This window comes from Mobula hypostoma, chromosome 2 (assembly GCF_963921235.1).
Source record: "Mobula hypostoma chromosome 2, sMobHyp1.1, whole genome shotgun sequence".
Classification (NCBI taxonomy): Eukaryota; Metazoa; Chordata; class Chondrichthyes; order Myliobatiformes; family Myliobatidae; genus Mobula; species Mobula hypostoma.
This window is the reverse complement of record NC_086098.1, coordinates 128,659,784-128,679,922: the sequence shown is the minus strand read 5'-3', so window position 1 is coordinate 128,679,922 and position 20,139 is coordinate 128,659,784. Positions and strand designations below refer to the sequence as shown.

The 20,139-nt window shown below is 43.2% G+C and overlaps 1 protein-coding gene across 5 annotated transcripts in view; it reads left to right on the top strand.

Moving 5' to 3' along the window:
• The first annotated feature begins 10,493 nt into the window (after nt 1-10,493).
• mocs1 (molybdenum cofactor synthesis 1) overlaps nt 10,494-20,139 on the top strand; it is a 65,882-nt gene continuing 56,236 nt past the window's right edge. For 4 of the 5 annotated variants that reach the window (XM_063040650.1, XM_063040651.1, XM_063040656.1 and 1 more), the window contains exon 1: nt 10,524-10,719. In XM_063040650.1, the coding sequence (XP_062896720.1) occupies nt 10,570-10,719 (150 nt within the window). In that variant the 5' untranslated portion in view covers nt 10,524-10,569. The other variant, XM_063040653.1, reaches the window with a different exon arrangement.

The following is a 20,139-nucleotide window of genomic DNA, read 5'->3' as shown; positions in this document are numbered from 1 at the left end:
CCTTAAGGAAGCCATGCTGACTTTGTCCTATCTTGTCTTGTGTCACCAAGTACTCCATAACTTCATCCTTAACAATTGACATCTTTCCAACCACCGAGGACAGGCTAACTACTCTATAATTTCCTTTCTGCTGTCTTCTTTCTTTATTAAAGAGTGGAGTAAGATTTGCTATTTTCCAGTCCTCTGGCACCATGCCAGAGTCCATGATTTTTGAAAGATCATTACGAATGCCTCCACAATCTCTACTGCTACCACTTTCAGAACCCTAAGGTACAGTTCATCTGGTCCGGGTGACTTATGTACCCTTAGGTATTTCAGCTTGTTGACTACCTTCTTCCTTGTAATAGTAACAGCACTCACTTCTCTTTCTTCACACTCTTCAACTTCTGGCACACTGTTAGTGTCTTCCACAGTGAAGACTGATACAAAATACTTATTTAGTGCATCTGCTATCTCCTTGTTTCCTTTATTATTTCTCCGACATCATTTTCTAGCGATCCTATATCAACTCTCATCTCTCTTTTATTTTTTACATACTGTACTTGAAAAAGCTTTTATTATCCACTTTGAGATTGTTTGTTAGCTTGCTTTCATATTTCATCTTTTCCCTTCTAATGATTCTTCTAGTTACTCTCTGTAGGTTTTTTAAAGCTTCCCAATCTTCTATTTTCCCTGCTAATTTTTGCTTTGTTGTGTGTCCTCTCTTTTGCTTTTACATTAGCTTTGACTTCCCTTGTCAGCCACAGTTGTACTATTTTGCCATTTGAGTATTTCTTTCTTTTTGGAATACATTTATCCTGCACCTTCCTCATTTTTCTCAGAAACTCACACCATTGCTGCTCTGCTGTCATCCCTGCCAGCATCTCCTTCCGATTTACCTTGGCCAACTCCTCTCTCATACCACTGTGATTTCATTTATTCTAGTGAAATACTGCTATGTAAGGCTTTACTTTCTCCCCATCAAATTTCAAGCTGAACTCAATCATATTGTGATCACAGTCCCCTAAGGATTCTTTTGCCTTAAGCTCCCTAATCGCCTCCAGTTCATTGCATAACACCCAATCCAGCATAGCTGATCCCTTAGTAGGCTCAACGACAAACTGCTCTAAAAAGCCATCTGGTAGGCATTCGACAAACTCGTTCCCTTGAGATCAATTACCAACCTGACTTTCCCAATTGACCTGCATGTTGAAACCTCCCATGAATACCATAACATTTCTCTTTTGACACGCCTTCTCTATTTCCTATTGAAATCTTCGATCTACATCCCAGCTACCGTTGGGAGGCCTGTATATAACTGCCATTGGGGTCCTTTTACCCTTACAGTTTCTTAACTCAACCCACAAGGATTCAACATCTTCCGATCCTAAGTCACATTTTTCTACTGATTCGATGCCATTTTTTACCAGCAAAGCCACGCCACCCCCTCTGCCTACCTTCCTATCCCTCCAATATAATGTGTAACCTCGGACATTCAGCTCCCAACTACAACTATCCTTCAGCAACGATTCAGTGATGGCCACAACATCATACCTGACAATCTGTAATTGTCCAACAAGATCATCCACCTTATTTCTCACCTCTCCCCCAACCCCCGGATATACCAACTTTAAGGAGCCAATCCATATACACTGCAATATATCTTACATACCTTGGTCAGATTACCCCTCAATCTCCTACTTTCCAGGGAATAAAGTCATAGTCTACACAAACTCTCCTTGTAATGAGGTAAATCATTTCTGCACTCTTTCTAGATTATTAACATCATTCCTATAACAGAGTGACTTAAACTGTACACAATACTGGAAGTGAAGCCTCGCCAATGTCTTATATAATGACAACATATCTTACAAACTTCTCTGCACAGTGAAATCTGTGGACTTTCCACAGCTCTACAAAGAAAATCTGCATTACAATAGCATATTATGTTAACCACAAGTGTTTTAATCGATCAGCCTTGTAAGAGGTGCAACAGAAAATTTCAGGATTTGGTCTCAGAAATATTTCATTCAACTTGAAACACAATCTCTGAAACTCATTTTCCTGAACTGGTGAGTGTTTCTAGCATTTTTCATTTTTGTTTCACCTTCTGAGGAACATTGGTTCATGAAATGATTATGGGCCATTGATTGAGGAACATTGGCAAGCAACTCATTGTGGACTTCAAGAAGAGGAAGTCAACAGAACACATACAAATCTTCATCAAGGGGTCAGCAATGGAAAGATTGAGCATATTCAAGTTCCTGGGAGTCAACCTCTCTGACGATCTACCCTGGGCCCAATATATTGATGCAATTATGAAGGATTTCCAGGAGCTGTGTTTCATTAGGAGTTTGAAGAGATTTGGTATGCCATCAAATACTCCAGGGTATTTCAGTAGATGTACCATGGAGAGCGTTCTGACTGGTTGCACCACCATCTGGTGTGGAGATGACAGTGCACAGCATTGGAAAGAGTTGCAGAGGATTATTGGCCAGCTCCATCATGCGCACTAGCCTTCCCGCCATCGAGGACACCTTCAAAGGAAGGCAGAAACCATTATTAAGGACCCTCACCATTCAGGACATGCCCTCTTCTCACTGCTACTATCATGAAGGAGGTGCAGGAGCCTAAAGACACACACTCAACATTTTAGGAACAGCCTCATCTCCTCCACTATCAGATTTCTCAGCAGATCATGAAACCCATGAACACTACCTCACTTTTTGCTCTCTTTTTGCACTATTTATTAATTTTCCCTCAGTATATATATTTCTTATTGTCACTTATAGTAATTTTTATGTAATGTTCTGTATATTAGCTGCAAAACAACAAATTTCATGACTTACGTCAATGATAATAAACCTGAATCCAATTTTAGTTCTAGAATCAATACTAAGCTTGCATCCAGCATTACTTCCCCTATCTTCTGAAAAAGAGAGAGACATCTTACATCTCCTCTGAAAGATAGGACCTCCGATAGCGCATCACTCCCTCAGGACCTCACTGTGGTCTCTCCCCAGACCTTCTTTCCCCAAACTGTATTTGTTTACAAAATATACAGGCAAGTATAATCCAGTTTCTTCAAGCCTCACCATCTGCTGCACAAGACAGAACATTCTATGTAGTACAAGGATGAGATTGCAATCATTCTGATTTTTTTTTCTTTTACATTAGTTAAGTAACCAGTTTGGATATTTACCTGGCATCCAAATATTGCCCTGATGCATGCAACTGGGATTAGCATGGAGGGACAAAAAAGTCAGCATGGAAGTGATGGGCCAAAAGGCCCATTTCTGTGTTATGCACTATGACAGATCTCCTTCGTCCTCAGTAGCAGCAGAACTTCACTCCCTGGCCTTTCTTTTTCACCCCCAGCATACATTGCTGTGCCTTGGTCTGTGCCAGTTAACAGTATTTTCTTGCACATATATCCTTGCTCTGGCAGCTTCAGGCAGTCCAAATCGACTCTTTCACCAAATTGATGTTCTTCCATCAGTAGATAACATTAGTCTCAATGCATGTTCCTGGAAAAACCCTAAGAGCAGGGTCCTACGTTAAGTAGCTGCTCAGCAAAGATTGCTACATCCCTACTCAGGCCTTCTTGACAAACACACAGACTGCAAGGAGGTGGTGCTGCCTCAGGAAGGCATTATCCATCGTCAGAGATCCCTAGCATCTGGCCCATGCTGTCCTCTCACAGCTACCGCCAGGCAGGAGGTTGAGAAACCTGAAGTCCAGATCCACCAGTTTCAAAAACAGCAACTTCCCTTCAATCATCTGGGTGTTGAACCAACCGGCGCAACCCCAATCACTACAGTTTATCAACACAATGACCAGTTTGACCACTTTGCATTAAAATGGACTTTTTTGCTCTAGTTGTGTTCTGCCTTGTAAACATTGTGTATAATTTATGCTTGATTTATGTCTTATGTGTGAATACTGCACATCTGATTGCCATGTGCCTGTGATATTGCTGCAAGTTTTTCATTGCAAGTTGAACTTCAAGTTCAAGGTCTTTGTCATTCACCCATATGCATGAATACTGCCAAATAAAAAATTGTTCTTTCGGACCAAGGTGTTCAACAGGACCTACTAATTCACACACAACACATTAAATAATATTACCACAAATAAATTAACAAATAATATGGTGCATTTACGACACAAGTCAAAAGGTAAACAGCCTATACTATTGGAGCTTCATATGTGATGAGACCTGGTTAGTGGCAGAGAGTTTAGTAGTCTTACAGCCTGGGGGAGGAAGCTGTTTCTTATCCTAACAGTTCCTGACCTAATGCTACGGTACCTCCTGTCTGATGGGAGGGAGTCAAAGAGATGGTTGGACGGATGGGAGGGATCACTGACAATGCTAAGGGCCCTGAATACGCAGCGCTCCTAATAAGTATCTCAGGTTGGTGGAAGGGAGACCTGACGATCATCACAGCAGTCCTCACAGTCCTTTGCAGGTCTTGCAGTCAGATGCCTTGCAATTCCTGTACCAGACAGAGTCAGCTGGTCAGGACACTCACAATGGCGGGGGGAGGGGTATCATTCACCTCAACCTCCTCAACAAATTGCCCTGCTTTCTTGGCTAATAAGATGTCGTTGAGGGACTAGCTAAGATCATCTATTATGTGCACTCCCAGAAACTTGGTGCTCTTAACTCTCTCCACAGAGGCACCTTTTATATGCAGTGCGGAGTGGTCAACATACATCTTCCTAGAGCCCACAATCATCTCTTCAGTCTTGTCCATGCTGTGCTCACACTCTAACTCCTCTCTGCATGCCGCATCTCGTATTCGTTGTTGATGAGGCCAACCACTGCTGTGTCAACAGCCAACTTGAATGACTGGGTGTGAACTGTACAGTCATACACCAGCAGGGGGCTGAGCACATGGTCCTGGGGGCCACCAGTACTCAGCGTGACGGGGCAAGACATATTGCTGCCAGCACACAGACTAACTGTGGCCTTTCTGTCAAAAAATTCAAGATCCAGTTACAGAGAGAAAGGCCTATTCCACGTTGTGTCTCAATAAATAAAATAAAATAAATAAATCTTTACTAACACAAGAAAATCTGCAGATGCTGTAAATTCAAGCAATACACACAAAATGCTGGTGAAACACAGCAGGCCAGGCAGCATCCAAAGGAAGAACTACAGTCGACATTTCGGGTTGAGACCCTTCAAAAGGACTAACGGAAAAAAGAGAGAGTAAGAGATTTGAAAGTGGGAGGAGGAGGGGGAGACCCGAAATGATAGGAGAAGACAGGAGGGGGAGGAATGGAGCCAAGAGCTGGGAAGTTGATTGGCAAAAGGGATACAAGGCTGGAGAAGGGGGAGTGTCATGGGACGGAAGGCCTTGGAAGAAAGGAAGTCGGGGCGGGGGAACCCAGAGTTTGGCATGTCTCACTGTTTGATATCTGTAAATGTAACAGAACGTCTGAAAAAGAAATTCTGTTTCATTCTTTGAGAAATGCAATTAGCACAAGCCCATGATTATTGTATCATAAGATGTAAGCACCTCTGCTGTCATAGGGTCTTTGGTCTTTGTCCATTGTCCAATTCCATTTTGAGTTCATTGACAAGCTTCTTGTAGTCAACATCTGCCTGTTCAAATACCCTGTGACACATTGGAGTAAATTTTAAACAATTTTAATGTTAAATTTACAAAAGAACAGTCTAAATCTCTCAGCACACACAAAAAACGCTGGTGAACGCAGCAGGCCAGGAAGAGGTACAGTCGATGTTTCGGGCCGAGACCCTTCGTCAAGACTAACTGAAAGAAGAGCTAGTAAGAGATTTGAAAGTGGGAGGGGGAGATCTAAAATGATAGGAGAAGACAGGAAGGGGAGGGATGAAGCCAAGAGCTGGACAGGTGATTGGCAAAAGGGATACAAGGCTGGAGAAGGGGGAGTATCATGGGATGGAAGACCTTGGAAGAAAAGAAAAGGGAGGGGAGCACTAGGGGAAGATGGAGAACAGGCAAGGAGTTATTGTGAGAGGGAAAGAGAGAGAAAAATAAATAAATAAATTAGGGATAGGTTAAGAAGGGGAGGAGGGGCATTAACGGAAGTTAGAGAAGTCAATGTTCATGCCATCAGGTTGGAGGCTACCCAGGCTTCATCTTTACAGTAGAGGAGGCCATGGATTGACATATGAGAATGGGAATGGGATATGGAATTAAAATGTGTGGCCACTGGGAGATCCTGCTTACTCTAGTGGACAGAGTGTAGGTGTTCAGCAAAGCGGCTTTATTTTTACTAATCTCATTTACTAGCACTTCGTCCAAAGCTTTCCATGCAATGTCATTTCAAGTGTTTATCCAGATACCTGTTAAACATTGTGTCAATGCCATCACCCTCTCAAGCAGTGCCAGATAACAAGCACCATCCTGGTGAAAAAAAATTCTTTCTCAGATCCCCTCTAATCCCCTTACCCTAAACCAGGGGTTCCCAGCCTGGGATCCACGGACTCCTCGGTTAATGGTAGGGGTCCATGGCATAAAAAAATTGGGAAACCCTGCTCTAAGCATTCTGACAGGCTGCATCACTGTCTGGTATGGAGGGGCTGCTGCACAGGACTGAAAGAAACTGCAGAAGGATGTAAATCTAGTCAGCTCCATCTTGGGCACTAGCCGACAAAGTACCCAGGACATCTTTAGGGAGCGGTGCCTCAGAAAGGCAGCGTCCATTATTAAGGACCTCCAGCACCCAGGACACGCCCTTTTCTCACTGTTACCATCAGGTAGGAGATACAGAAGCCTGAAGGCACACACTCAGCGATTCAGGAACAGCTTCTTCCCCTCTGCCATCCGATTCCTAAATGGACTTCGAGGCTTTGGACACTACCTCACTTTTTTTAAATATACAGTAATTCTGTTTTTGCACATTTTTTAATAATCTATTCAATACTGTATACGTAATTGATTTACTTGTTTATTTATTATGTTTTATGTATTTATTTTTTCTCTCTCTGCTAGATTATGTACTGCATTGAACTGCTGCTGCTAAGTTAACAAATTTCACATCACATGCTGGTTATAATAAACCTGATTCTGATTCTAAACCAATGTCCTCTGGTATTAAGCTCATTCACCATAGGGAAAATAAATCCTACTATCTCCCGTTTCAACTTCACCACCAGGAAGATGCCCTCCACTCATTACCACCAATACCAAAAAGATTCAAGAGTCTGAAGACTCACACTCAACGTTTTAGGAACAACTTCTTCCCCTCTGCCATTGAACAATGCATCAACCTATGAACACTTCCTCAGGGCTGTGTCCTAAGCCCCCTCCTTTACTCTCTGTATACCTATGACTGTGTCGCCACCCACAGCTCTCATCTGTTAATTAAATTTGCTGCTGATACTACACTGATTGGCCTCATCTCAAATAATAATGAGGCAGCCTACAGAGAAGTCATCACCCTGACACAGTGGTGTCAAGAAAACAACCTTTCCCTCAATGTCACAAAAACAAAGGAGCTGGTTGTGGACTACAGGAAAAATAGAGACAGGCTAGCCCCTATTGACGTCAATGAATCTGGGGTTGAGAGGGTGAACAGCTTTAAGTTCCTCGGCATACACATCTTCGAGGATCTCATGTGGTCTTTACATACCGGCTGTGTGGCGAAAAAGGCACAACAGCACCTCTTTCACTTCAGACGGTTGAAGAAGTTTGGTATGGGCCCCCAAATCCTAAGAACTTTCTACAGGGTCACCATTGAGAGCATCCTGACTGGCTGCATCACTGCCTGGTATGGGAACTGTACTTTCCTCAATTGCAGGACTCTGCAGAGAGTGGTGCGGACAGAGAGCATCTGCAGATATGAACTTCCCAGCATTTAGGAGATATACAAAGTCAGGTGTGTGAAAAGGGCCCCAAGGATCATTGGGGACCCGAGTCACCCCAACCACAAACTGTTCCATCTGCTACCATCCAGGAAAAGGTACCGCAGCATAAAAGCCAGGGACAGCTTCTTCCACCAGGCCATCAGACTGATGAACTCATGCTAATAGAATTGTATTTCTATGCTATATTGACTGCCCTGTTGTACATATTATCAATTATAAATTACTATAAATTGCACATTTAGACAGAAATGTAACATAAAGACATAACCCCTCATGTAAGTAATAAAGTTAATTCAATTCCATTATTCCTCTTTTGCACAATTTATTTGTTATTGTAACATTTTTTATCTCTTGCACTGTACTGCTGCCACAAAACAATAAATTTCATGATGCTATCAGAGATAATAAAGCTGATTTTGAAACTCCAGTTTGGAGAACATGCAGAACAAATTGTACAGATGCAATAAATGTTGGCATTTATTTCAAGGGGAATAGAATATAAAAACAAGGAGATAATGCCGTGCCTTTGTAAGACACAAGTCAGGCTGCACTTTGGAGTATTGTTAGCAGTTTTGGGTCCCATATCTCAGAAAGGACGTGTTGTCATTGGAGAGAGTCCAGAGGAGGTTCATGAGGATGATTCTGGGAGTTGAGGGGTTAACATATTTTGGTAGCTTTGAGCCTGTACTCACTGGAATTTAGGAGAATGCAGGGGAGGACTCTCATTGAAACCTACCAGATGTTGACAAGACTAGATAAGGAGGACGTGGAGAGGATGTTTCTTTTGGTGGGTGTATCCAGAACTAGAGGTCAGTCTCAAAATTGAGGGATGACCCTTTAGAACAGAGATAAGGAGGCATTTTTTTTTTAGCCGGAGAGTAAAAATCCATGGAACACTCTGCGGTGGAGGGTATGCTTAAGGCGGAAGTTGACCGTTTCCTTATCGGACAGGGCATCAAAGGATATGGCGAGAAGGCACGTGTACAGGGTCGAGTAGGATCTGGGGATCGGCCATAATGGAATGGCAGAGCAAACTTGATGGGCTGAATAGCCTAATTCTGCTCCTATGTCTTATGGTCTAAGTTTACTAACCCTGTGTCCATTCTCTTGTCACACAAAGTCTGATCCAGACAAATACAAATTTGACTCAATCGGAGAGAAGCTTAAAATGTCCATCAAGGACTAAGGCAAGCCAACAACTGTGCTGTCTGATACCTGCTGCCTAGGGCTGCACACATCCAGCAAGAATGTACCGATCCTGTCCTGTACAACTAAAGTGCAACTGAGCCATACAGCCTTATTATTTAGAAGCGCTAATTTTACGTACTAAGCTACAGCTGACCGTATTTATTGCAAACACTGCGACGACTGTTTGTTATTCTCACTCCTCCCACTGGATGCAAATATGGACACTGCAAAGGGAGAATTGTTTAGTTTTCCTCTGAAGAGGGCCCATAGCCCTTTTATTGGAAGGCAATAAAAGATGGCAGACAAGAAACAAACATTGCAACACACACAAAATGCTGGAGGAACTCGGGCAGCATCTATGGAAAAAGAGTACAAGCAGGTTTCAGACCGAGGTCCTTCCTGTGGAATTCTTCCAGCATTTTGTGCGTGTTAACACGAGGAAATCTGCAGATGCTGGAAATACAAGCAACACACACAAAAAATGCTAGTGAACAAAGCAGGCCAGGCAGCATCTGTAGGAAGAAAGAGATTTGAAAGTGGGAGGGGAGAGGGCGGGATGGAGCTAAGAGCTGGAAAGTAGATTGGCAAAAGTGTAAAAGGCTGGAGAAGAGAGAAGAACATGGGACGGGAGGCCTAGGGAGAAAGAAAGGGGCGCCCAGAGGATGGAGAGCAGGCAAGGAGTTACAACGAGAGGGACAGAGGGAGGAAAAAGTAATAAATAACGGATGGGGTACGAAGGGGAGGAGGGGCATTAACGGAAGTTAGAGAAGTCAATGCTTATGCTTTCAGATGCTTGGATTTCCTGCATCTGCAGATTTTCATGTTTGTGAACAAATAGTACAATTGATATTGTAGAATAAGTGTGAATACACAGATACAACATGTGTTGTCACGCTTAATGGCCATTACAATTTTTTATTGCCTTCCAATCCGCTATGAACCCTCGTCTGTAAATCAGAGGAAAACAAAATACCTCATCTGCAATGTCCAATATTTCCATCCAGTGGAAAGGGTGGGAACTCGCGGCGCCGTTTGTAGTTCCCATCTTCTCGTCTTCAATGGCATTCAAACGGCCGTCTGGGATTTTGTGACTGCAATTCTCAGAACGCAAAGTGCGGAAAGAGGAAACGAAGCAAACGCGCTCGCCTGGTACCCAGGCCGGGAGACGGGAAATGGCGGACGGCGCGCTCGCCTGGTACCCAGGCCGGGAGACGGCGGACGGCGCGCTCGCCCGGTACCCAGGCCGGGAGATGGCGGACGGCGCGCTCGCCCCGTACCCGGGCCGGGAGACGGGAGATGGCGGACGGCGCGCTCGCCTGGTACCCGGGCCGGGAGACGGGAGATGGCGGACGGCGCGCTCGCCTCGTACCCGGGCCGGGAGACGGCGGACAGCGGACCTCTTTGATTGACGGCCCACTCACGGGCGTGGCTGCGGTTTCGAGGGGGCAAGCATGCGCAGTGACGTCGGGGGCTGGCTTGACTGAGAGGTGAGCCGGCGTTCAGTTCGGTGGCGTGAGTCGGTCGAGCGGAGCCGGTCCGGTCTTATGCTCCGGGGTAGGGGACTAGCGGCAGTGGGAGCGGCTTTTGCCGACTCCTCTGCTTTAACTAAGGCTCGGATTCACTGTGGCTCCTGCACCTTCAGCGACACTTGCACCCCGCAAGCAAAGCCAGCATCCGAGCGGCTACCTGCAGAAGTGAGTTCACAAACTTTTCTGTTCAGATAGGACAGACAGCGAGAAGCTTATCACCCGGTTCTTAATTTGGAATGCAAAAGATGCGAGGAAACTATTTTTTTAAACGTAGAGGGTAGATCAGATTTGGAATTCTGTGACTTTTATGGGCGGTGGGCGGAGTCACGTGGGATTTTTAGAAGAAGTAGGGTAATTCTTCAAGAATGACTTGGGGTGTTTGAAAGGCATTGGAGTAAGAATTGAAGGGATTGCTCATTGACGAGGTGGAATGGTTTGGATGTTGCATTATGGCCGTGTTCAAATTGCACTTTGATCTGACTTCGAGTTTGTCAGAGATGGAGGGTATACTTGTACTCTAAAGGCTGCATTGTCCCCTTTGCCAGCTCAAGATATTTGCATTTAATGTCATCTACCATTTAAAAAAATAATTATGCCTTGCTGTACCAGACTCTAGTGCCTAGCTCTGGCCTCAAGCGTGGGACTGACAATTTGAGAACCACTGTGTCTTGAAACTACAGGGGCAACGGAAGTTTTGTTGTCTAGCTTTGGATAAGTTGCCATTTATTTCTGAGCACATTCCAGTGGTTTTACAGAGTACAAAGCTATCTTCAGCCATCATTGTCCTGTTTGGAATGCTGCAGCCAACTTTTGAGCACAGTTCCTGCAAACAACAGCTATGGAAAATTAACCAGATAATCCGGAATTGCTTTTGGTGAGTCATGGAGTTTTGTAAGGAATGAGCTCCCTGCCAGAGGTCTGCCATGATACAAAATTAAAACCGAACCTGATTGGAGCCTGTTCCCAATAACTTAAAATTATTTTTCTCGGCTTGACCCAACCATTCCAGTAAATGTAATAATCTTACAGATGATCTTGGGCAGCCCCTTAGGATCAACGATGAGTGGCAGCGTGGTCGCCACACTAGAGGACAGATGTGGTTGTTCAAAGTGAATTTGTTATCAAAGTACGTATATGTCACCATATACAACCCTGAGATTCATTTTCTTGTGGGCATACTCAACAATCTACAGAATAATAACCATAACGTCATCAGAATAAAGTGTAATATCAGTGGAAGTCCGCACCAGCTTGGGTGTTCAAAGACAAAAAGAAAGTGATAATAAATAAGCAATAATCATCAAGGCCATGAGACGAAGCAGTCTTGAAAGTGAGTCCATTGGTTGTGGGTAAAATTTCAGTGATGGGGCAAATGAAGTTATCTCCTTTGGTTCAAGAGCCTGATGGTTGAGGGATAGTAATTGTTCCTGAACCTGGTGGTGTAGGTCTTGAGGTTCCTGTACTGGCAAGCAGTGAGAAGAGAGCATGTCCTGAGTGGTGGGGGTCCCTGAAGATCCTGCGACAGTGGTTCATGTAGATGTGCTCAAGGGTTGGGGGGGGGGGGGGCTTCTGTTCAAGGGCATTGGTTACCATGCCAGGCTGTGATGGAGGCCGGTTAATATACTCTCCACTACACATCTAGAGAAGTTTGTCAAAGTTTTTGAAGTCATGCCGATCTCTTAAGGAAATGGGCACAACTGTGCCTCCTTCATAATTACACTTGCATGCTGGATTCAGAACAGGCCCTCTGAAGTAATTACATAGAGGAATTTAAAGTTGCTGTCCCCCTCTGCCTCAGAGAGTGCTAAGGAGATTTGTAAGGTGTAGGAGGGAATAGCCCCACTACAGGCAAATGGGTTGAGTGTCCATCGGCAACAGAAGAAGTATCAGCAGTGTTACGTACCGATTAACTGGGTTGCCAAACCAGCAGAAATGGATCACTCAGTTGGAGTCTGGATTACTAGAACTAAGAAAGTTTTGTTAAAGAAACAAGCAACACAGTACTCTAATCAAAAGGATAATGAATGCAACAGTTCAACAATGATAAACATACATGTACACAGAATTAAGATAACAGGATCAATCAAGCTCTATCGTTGTCTAGGGGTAAATGACCAGTTTCAAAGTGACGCAAAGTTCAGTTCAATTTAGTTCAGTTCAGTTCGCAGTAATCGCTGCCGTGGCGATGGACAGTGGGGGGAAGGAGAGAGAGAGCAAGACGAATGAATATTCAAAACGGCTTCCACACAGACCTTCGCAGTCAGCTTTCGGGCGAGTCCTTTGTGATGTCATCTGAGGTCACCGACCGTGACCCCTCTGTTTCCCAATACGATCGTTTCTCTGCGGTGAACCTGGCACCCAGGCAAGGGTGGACACACACCAGGTTCCCGCCAATCGTGCCTTTCCACCCTGAGCGTCTATGGCTTGATCCCGCAATCAGCTGTCCAAAAACTTCCCACCGACTTGTGAGAGACGCACCGCTTCCAGGGTCTCATTACCTCGGGGTGTCATGTGTGTCCTGCCTTAGCGAACCTGTCCCTTTTTATCCCCCTGCTGGGGTATCGCCTGTCCATCACTTCAAACAGTTCAGGGTTCAAAGGGGGAGCCGATCTTGACAGCTCTCCTTCCGTTACTCTCTCCTGTCCCTTCATTAACATCTCCAAATGCTGCCCCATTGTTCTTTTTATCTCTCTCCTGAAGACAGGTGGCAGACCAACTGCTGATCCCACTGGTGCCAGCACAGGACAGCTAACATCTTAGTCTGTGTATTCTTGTCACAGCATGTATGTGGTGGGTCAAAGGACTTTTTTCTGTATTGTCCGACATTGTCACTTGCTTCCAGGGCGGGTCCTGAGGTTGCTTAGGTTTGTTCATTTCAGTCAATACTGTTTGTTTTGTCTTGTAGGAAGGATGAGGAGGTTTTGAAGAGGGTGCAGAGGTGATTTACCTGGATTCTGGCCTAGCTGGAAGATATACTATGAGGAGAGGTTGCAAAAGTGGGGTTGTTTCTGTAGAGTAGCAGAGACTGAAGGGAGACCTGATAGAAGTTTATAAATTACAGGAAGTATGGATTAGTAGTTAGCCAGCATATTTTTTCCCCAGAAATGGAGGGGGGGCGGGGCGAGGGAGGGCTTGTCGACTCTGGCCTAAGAGGCTAGCATCGGGCATTTTCATGCCTTACAAGGCACGGAACGAAAGACTGTGGCGCGCCCCTCCTCACACAGACAGAGCAACGTGTGGTGCTAGCCTTGCTTAAGGACACAACACGCTGCCTCAGCTAAGGCTCGAATTGGCGACCTTCAGATCACTAGACAAACGCCTTAACCACTTGGCCAAGTTCCCAGAACCGAAATGCCTAATACTAGAGGGTATTTAAAGTGAGAGGGTTAAAGTATAAAGGAGATAGATGGGGCAATTTTTTATATACAATGCGGGCCTGGAATATACTGCCAGAAGCGCTGGTGGAGGTAGATAACATAGAAGTTTCTAATTACTATTGATTTAATGAGTTTAGTACATTTTGGGCCAAAGAGCAATGACGAGATATACAGGAGCGAGATGGGTCAGCTGGTTCAATAACCTTGCACTTGATGTCACTGATTGTGGATTGTAGGAAGGGGAAGTCGAGGGAACGCACGTAGGTCCACATCGAGGCATCACCTTGGATCTGGGGAGCAGTTTCAAGTTCCTGAGTGTCAACAACTCAAGATCTATCCAGGGCCCAACATACTGATGCAATTACAAAGCAGGCACGACAGCGGCTGTATTTCGTGAGGAGCTTGAGGAGACAATGGTATGTTACCAAAGACACTCACAGATTTCTACAGACGTGCCCTGGAGACCATTCTAACTGGTTGCATCACCGTCTGGTAAGGGCCACTGCACAGGATCGCCAACAACATGCCTCCCTAGCATTGAGGACATCTTCAAAGGTGATGCCTCAAAAAGGTGGCATCTATCATTAAAGACTCATCACCGAAGGCATGCCCGCTTATTACTACCATCAAGGGGGAGGTGCAGGAGCCTGAAGAGAGAGGCACTCAATGTTTCAGAATCAGCTTTTTTCCCTCTGCCATCAGATTTCTAAATGGACAATGAACCCATGAACACTAACACACGTTTTTAAAAAATTTTTTTGCAATAATTTAATTTCATTTTTATATGTTGTAGTTTATAGGTTTTATTGTTATTATATATTGCAATGTAGTGCTGCTGCAAAACAAATGTCATGACATATGCCAATGATATTAAACCTAATTCTGATCCTGCTGATGAATCCAGGGGGGAGCAAAGTCTCTTGTGGAGATGGGGCAGGAGGTGCTCAACGGGGTAAGCAGGTAGTTTGTTAGGTGGTACACTGATTGCTCAGGGCTTCTTTTGATCCTCTTGCATAGCCTCAAGATTCTCAATAGCCTATATGCCCCTTCTCCACTTAGGGCAGCCGTGAGTCAGAAATTCCTCAAAGTCAGTGGGGTGTTGCATTTCTTCGTGGAATCTTCGTGCATGTCCTCGAAACTATTTTCTGTCAGACTTGTAATCTCCTCCCATGACAGCTTGGGTGGAGTGCCTGTGTTTCAGTTAGTGAGAAAGTGCAGTGCAGACAGATGATAAAGTGCAAGGCTTATAACAAGGTGGATTGTGACGTTAAGAGTTCATCTTGTTCTAGAGAAATGACCACTAGCCTTGTAGCAGTGGGCTGGTAGCTGACCTTGAGCCTGGTGGTAGATGCTTTTAAGCTTTTGTAACTTCTGCACAATAGTCAAGTTTACTGTCATTTAACTATATACGTGTATACCATTAAACAGAAGGGATTTAGAGGAATAAATTTGTAGAGTGATCGCAGACTGTTGGAAGAAACAGAAGGTTGTTATAGTAGGTGATTTTAACTTTCCATTGGACTCCCATATTGTCAAAGAACTAGATGGGATAGAGTTGTCAAATGTCTTCAGGTAAGTTTCCTTAATCATTATGTAGAAGTCCCAGTGAGAGAGTGTGATACTGGATCTGCTATTAGGGAATGAGACAGGGCAAGTGACAGAAGTAAATATACAAAAAGATGCGCCTGGTCTGTGGGTTGAGATTCTATATTGGAGTAAGGCCAACTTTGGTATCAGTAATGATCTGGCAAATGTGGATTGGGACATGCTGTTTTCTGACAAAGGTGTACTTGGTAAATGGGATGCCTTCAAAAGTGAAATTTTGAGAGTACAAAGCTTGTATGTGCCTGTAGGAGCAAATGAGGTGCTTATGGAGTATAAGAAATGTAAGAGAACACTTAAGAAATAAATCCAGAGGGCTAAAAGAAGGCATAAGGTTGCTCTAGCAGGCAAGTTAAAGGAGAATCCTAAGGTATTCTACAGATAAGTTAAAACCAGAGGAATTGCAAAGGACAAATTTGGTCTTCTGGGAGATCAGAATGGTAATCGTGCGTGGAGCCAAAACAGATGCAGGAGATTTAAATTTTTTTTTGCATGAGATGGACACCCAGTCTATGGAAGTGAGGTAAAGCACCATCAAATTCATGGACCCTGTACAGTTTGCAGAGGAGGAGATGTTTGCAAATCAGAGTGGATAAATCCCTAGGGCCTGACAAGCTGTTCCTTCAGACCCTATAGGAGGCAAATGCAGGAATTGCCTGGGCCCGAGCAGATACATTTAAATCATCCTTCGTGACAGGAGAGGTGCCAGAGGATTGGAGGATACCAGTGTTGTTCTGCTGCTTATGAAAAGCTTTAAACATAAACCAAGAAACTATAGGCCAGAAAGTCTGGCATCAATTGTGAGGAAAGTTATTAGAAGGTATTCTGAGGAACCAAATAAAGAAGTATTGGATAGACTTGGACTGATTAAGGTTAGTTTGCATATCTAACTAACCTTGGAGTTTTTCTGAGGAAGTTACCAGGAAAGTGGATGAAGGCAAGGCAGTGGATATTGCCAACTTGAATTTTAGTAAGGTATTTGACAAGGTCCCACATGGAAGGCTGGTCAAGAAGGTTCAGTCGCTCGGCATTCAAGGTGAGGTAGTAAATTGGATTACGCTAGGGTAGGCAACCTACGGCCCACGAAGGTATTTTGACTGGCCCGCGAGCAAATATTGGGATACTGTGCTTATCCGGCCCGCGAGCGATTTTTTTTTTCCTTATTCTGAGTGTTTCACGCGACCACGCTGATTGATGGACATGCATGGTGTCTTGTTACACGGCCCCGCGTTCTTTTTTGTTCTAAACCAAACATTGGTATATATGAATGACGGGAAGGCAGACTACATTATTAATATGTATTAGATACTCTCTGTGCACACGCAGATTTTCAGATGGGATTGTTCAAATTTGTAAACAGAAACAGCATCACTGTGTTTTAACAAGAAATCCATGCTAAATATCCAGATATTTACATGTGCTACGATACTTGTTGAATAACTCGCTTTTTGAAATAAAATCAAAGAAAAAAATCAATGAATGCAAAACATAGAAAGATAGACACTGAGTGCTGAAATTTCCAAGTCACTTTGACACTAGATTACTACTTCATCGAGTAAGCTGGGAAACCAGTTTGTCTCATTTCCCTAGAAAATGTTGCTGTGAAGAAGGTGGCAAATATCAGGCGATGTTACGAGTCCTGCCATAGTGGAAACTTTTAACAAGTTTACTGGGCAAGCAAGGAAAGATGAAGTTGAGTGAATGAAGGCTAGTTTCAGAAAACAAACGTCATTTTTTGCCAAGAAAAGCAGTGAAAATGAAGGAAATACCCATGCCAGTTGCGAAGTCTCAAAACATCTTGCAGAAAAGATGAAGCCTTTTACAGATGGAGAGTTTGTGAAAGAATGTTTACTGGCAGTGGTGCATATTGTTTGTCCTGAAAAGAAATCTTTATTTGCATCTATCAGCTTGTCAGCAAGAACGATCACATGGCGAGTTGAAGAAATGTCAGCAGATGTTAAAAGTTTTTTAAGGGATGCCTGCAATGAATTACAATTTTTTCATTTGCGCTTGATGAGAGCACAGACTTGAGAGACACTGCTCAACTTGCAGTGTTTGTGGGAGGAGTGACCTCAACTTTTCAAATTTTTGAGAGTTTATTCAATTCATTCCTATGAAGGACACCGGTTATTGGAGCAGACATTTTTGAAGCTTTGTTGAAAATGATGTCGGAAATGAAACTTAATGTGTCGAAGCTAATTGGCATCACAACTGATAGGGCACCAGCAATGGTGGGACAGAAAAAAGGCATCATCGCTTTGCTGCAAGGACAAATGGAAAACCTTGGATTTGCACAGAAACTGGTCAAAATTCATTGCATTATCCATCAAGAGGCATTATGTGCCAAGTCTTGTAAATAACTCGAATTTACAACTTCAAGGAACAAAATCAGCTGATGCATGAGATGTATGGTTATATTGTGGCCTTTGAAAGAAAGCTGCAATTGTGGGAGTACCAGCTTCAAAAAGGAAATTGTGCACATTTTCCCACTTTTCAAAAACGTAAAGCACAAGATCCAGGCATTTTTGTGAATATGGTCCAAGAATTGAGAAAGGAGTTTTCATCTAGTTTTGCTGATTTTTGCTTGCATGCAAATGAGTTCAAGCTGTTTGCTACTCCATTTGATGTGGAAGTGGACACGGTATAAGACATTTTTCAAATGGAATTGAATGAGATGCAGTGTGACGACATACTGAGATCGAAATTTCATTCTGAACATGTGTCTGTGCTGGACTTCTATAGAAAATATATTTATCCAAGTGAGAAGTGTGCGAAGTATCCTAACTTAGTAGACCATGCAAAAAAAGATGGCATCATTGTTTGCCAGCACTTACCTGTGTGAGCAATTATTTTCTAAAATGAAGCACACCAAGAACCATTTGAGAACAAGATTGATTGATGCCCATCTGGATAATGTCTTGCTCTTGTCATCAACAAGTCTGACACCCAACATTGAGAAGCTTTCAAGCAACAAACAGCATCATGTTTCATATTGATTTATCGACTGTTTGCATTAAAATGTTCTTTTTTATTATACTTACTTTCCCACCATTCAATGCATCATGTTCATACGTTTTATGTTTAAACATTCTTTGTGTCCTTTTAATAGATTTAAAAGATGCCTTGACTAGAATAAATTGCAGCTAAACTGAGTTCTTTGATTATTAATTGGCATCCTTGGTTAAACAGAAATGATTTTCTAGCATGCGTTATTCATTAATTTGAGGCAAAACATAATGAGATGTATTTAAATGGATAATTCCCATATTTCAAGTTTTTTTAATGACCTTTATCTGGCGCACTGTCCGCTCATTAATACGCGATCCAGCCCACAGAGGCAAAAAGGTTGCCGACCCCTGGATTAGACATTGGCTTTGCAGAAGGAAATAGACCGTGGTAGTAGAGCGTTGCCTCTCTGACTAGAAGCCTGTGACTCGTGTGCTGCAGGGATTGGTGCTGGGTCCTTGTTTGTCCCCTATATCAGTGATCTGGGTGATGATGCAGTTAACTGGTTCAGCAAATTTGTAGATGACACCAAGATTGGGGGTGAGTGGACAGTGAGGAAGGCTGCCACACTTGCAGAGGGATCTGCAGCAGCTGGAAAAATGGGCTGGAAAATGGTAGATGGAAGTTAATGGAGTCAAGTGCGAGGTGTTGCACTTTAGTAGGACCAACCAAGGTAGGTCTTAAACAGTGAATGGCAGGGCACTGAGGAGTGTGGTGGAACAAAGTGATCCTGTGAATGTAGGTCCATAATTCATTGAAAGTGACGTTACAGGTAAAGAAAGCTTTTGGCACATTGGCCTTCATAAATCGATGTATTGAATGTAAAAGATGGGATGTTGAAGTTATATAAGACATTGGTGAGGCCTAATTTGAAATATTGTGTGCAGTTTTGGTCACCTACCTACAGGAAAGATGAAAATGAGGTTGAAAGAGTGCAGAGAAAATTTACAAGGATGCTACCAGGTCTGGAGGACCCGAGTTATAAAGGAAAGATTGAATAGGTTAGGACTTTAGTCTTTAGAACAAAGAAGATTGAGGAGATTTGTTACAGGTATACAAAATTATTGTGGAGTACACGTAGGATAAAGGCTGAATCCACTGAGGTTGGGTGTGACTACAATGAGGTCATGGGTTAAGGGTGAGAGGTGAAATATTTAAGAGGAACATGAGGGAAAACTTATTCACTCAGGTTGTGAGTGTGGAATGGGCTGTCAGCGTGAATGAATGAAATTTATTTCAGTCAGTACAAACATAACAAAAAGCATCATTTTCAACGATGATTTCATAGGACAAAATTACAACAAAAAAATAGATATTCTTTAAAACAGACGAGGGTGTAGGCTGAAGCTACAGCTTATTATGCTACCCCTCTTACTTATACAACAACATATCTGGTGTCAATCATCACATCAAAAACAAAACATTTCATAATCTTTGAACACAAAATCCAATTCCAAATATCATTTATTTACATTACTCCCATTCGTTTTAAATCATGTATTTTATATTCATTAAATTATTTTTAAATAATTTTTTTAAACTTCTTTAGTGTGGTGCATGTTTTTAAATTTTCACTACAACTGTTCCATAGATTCACTCC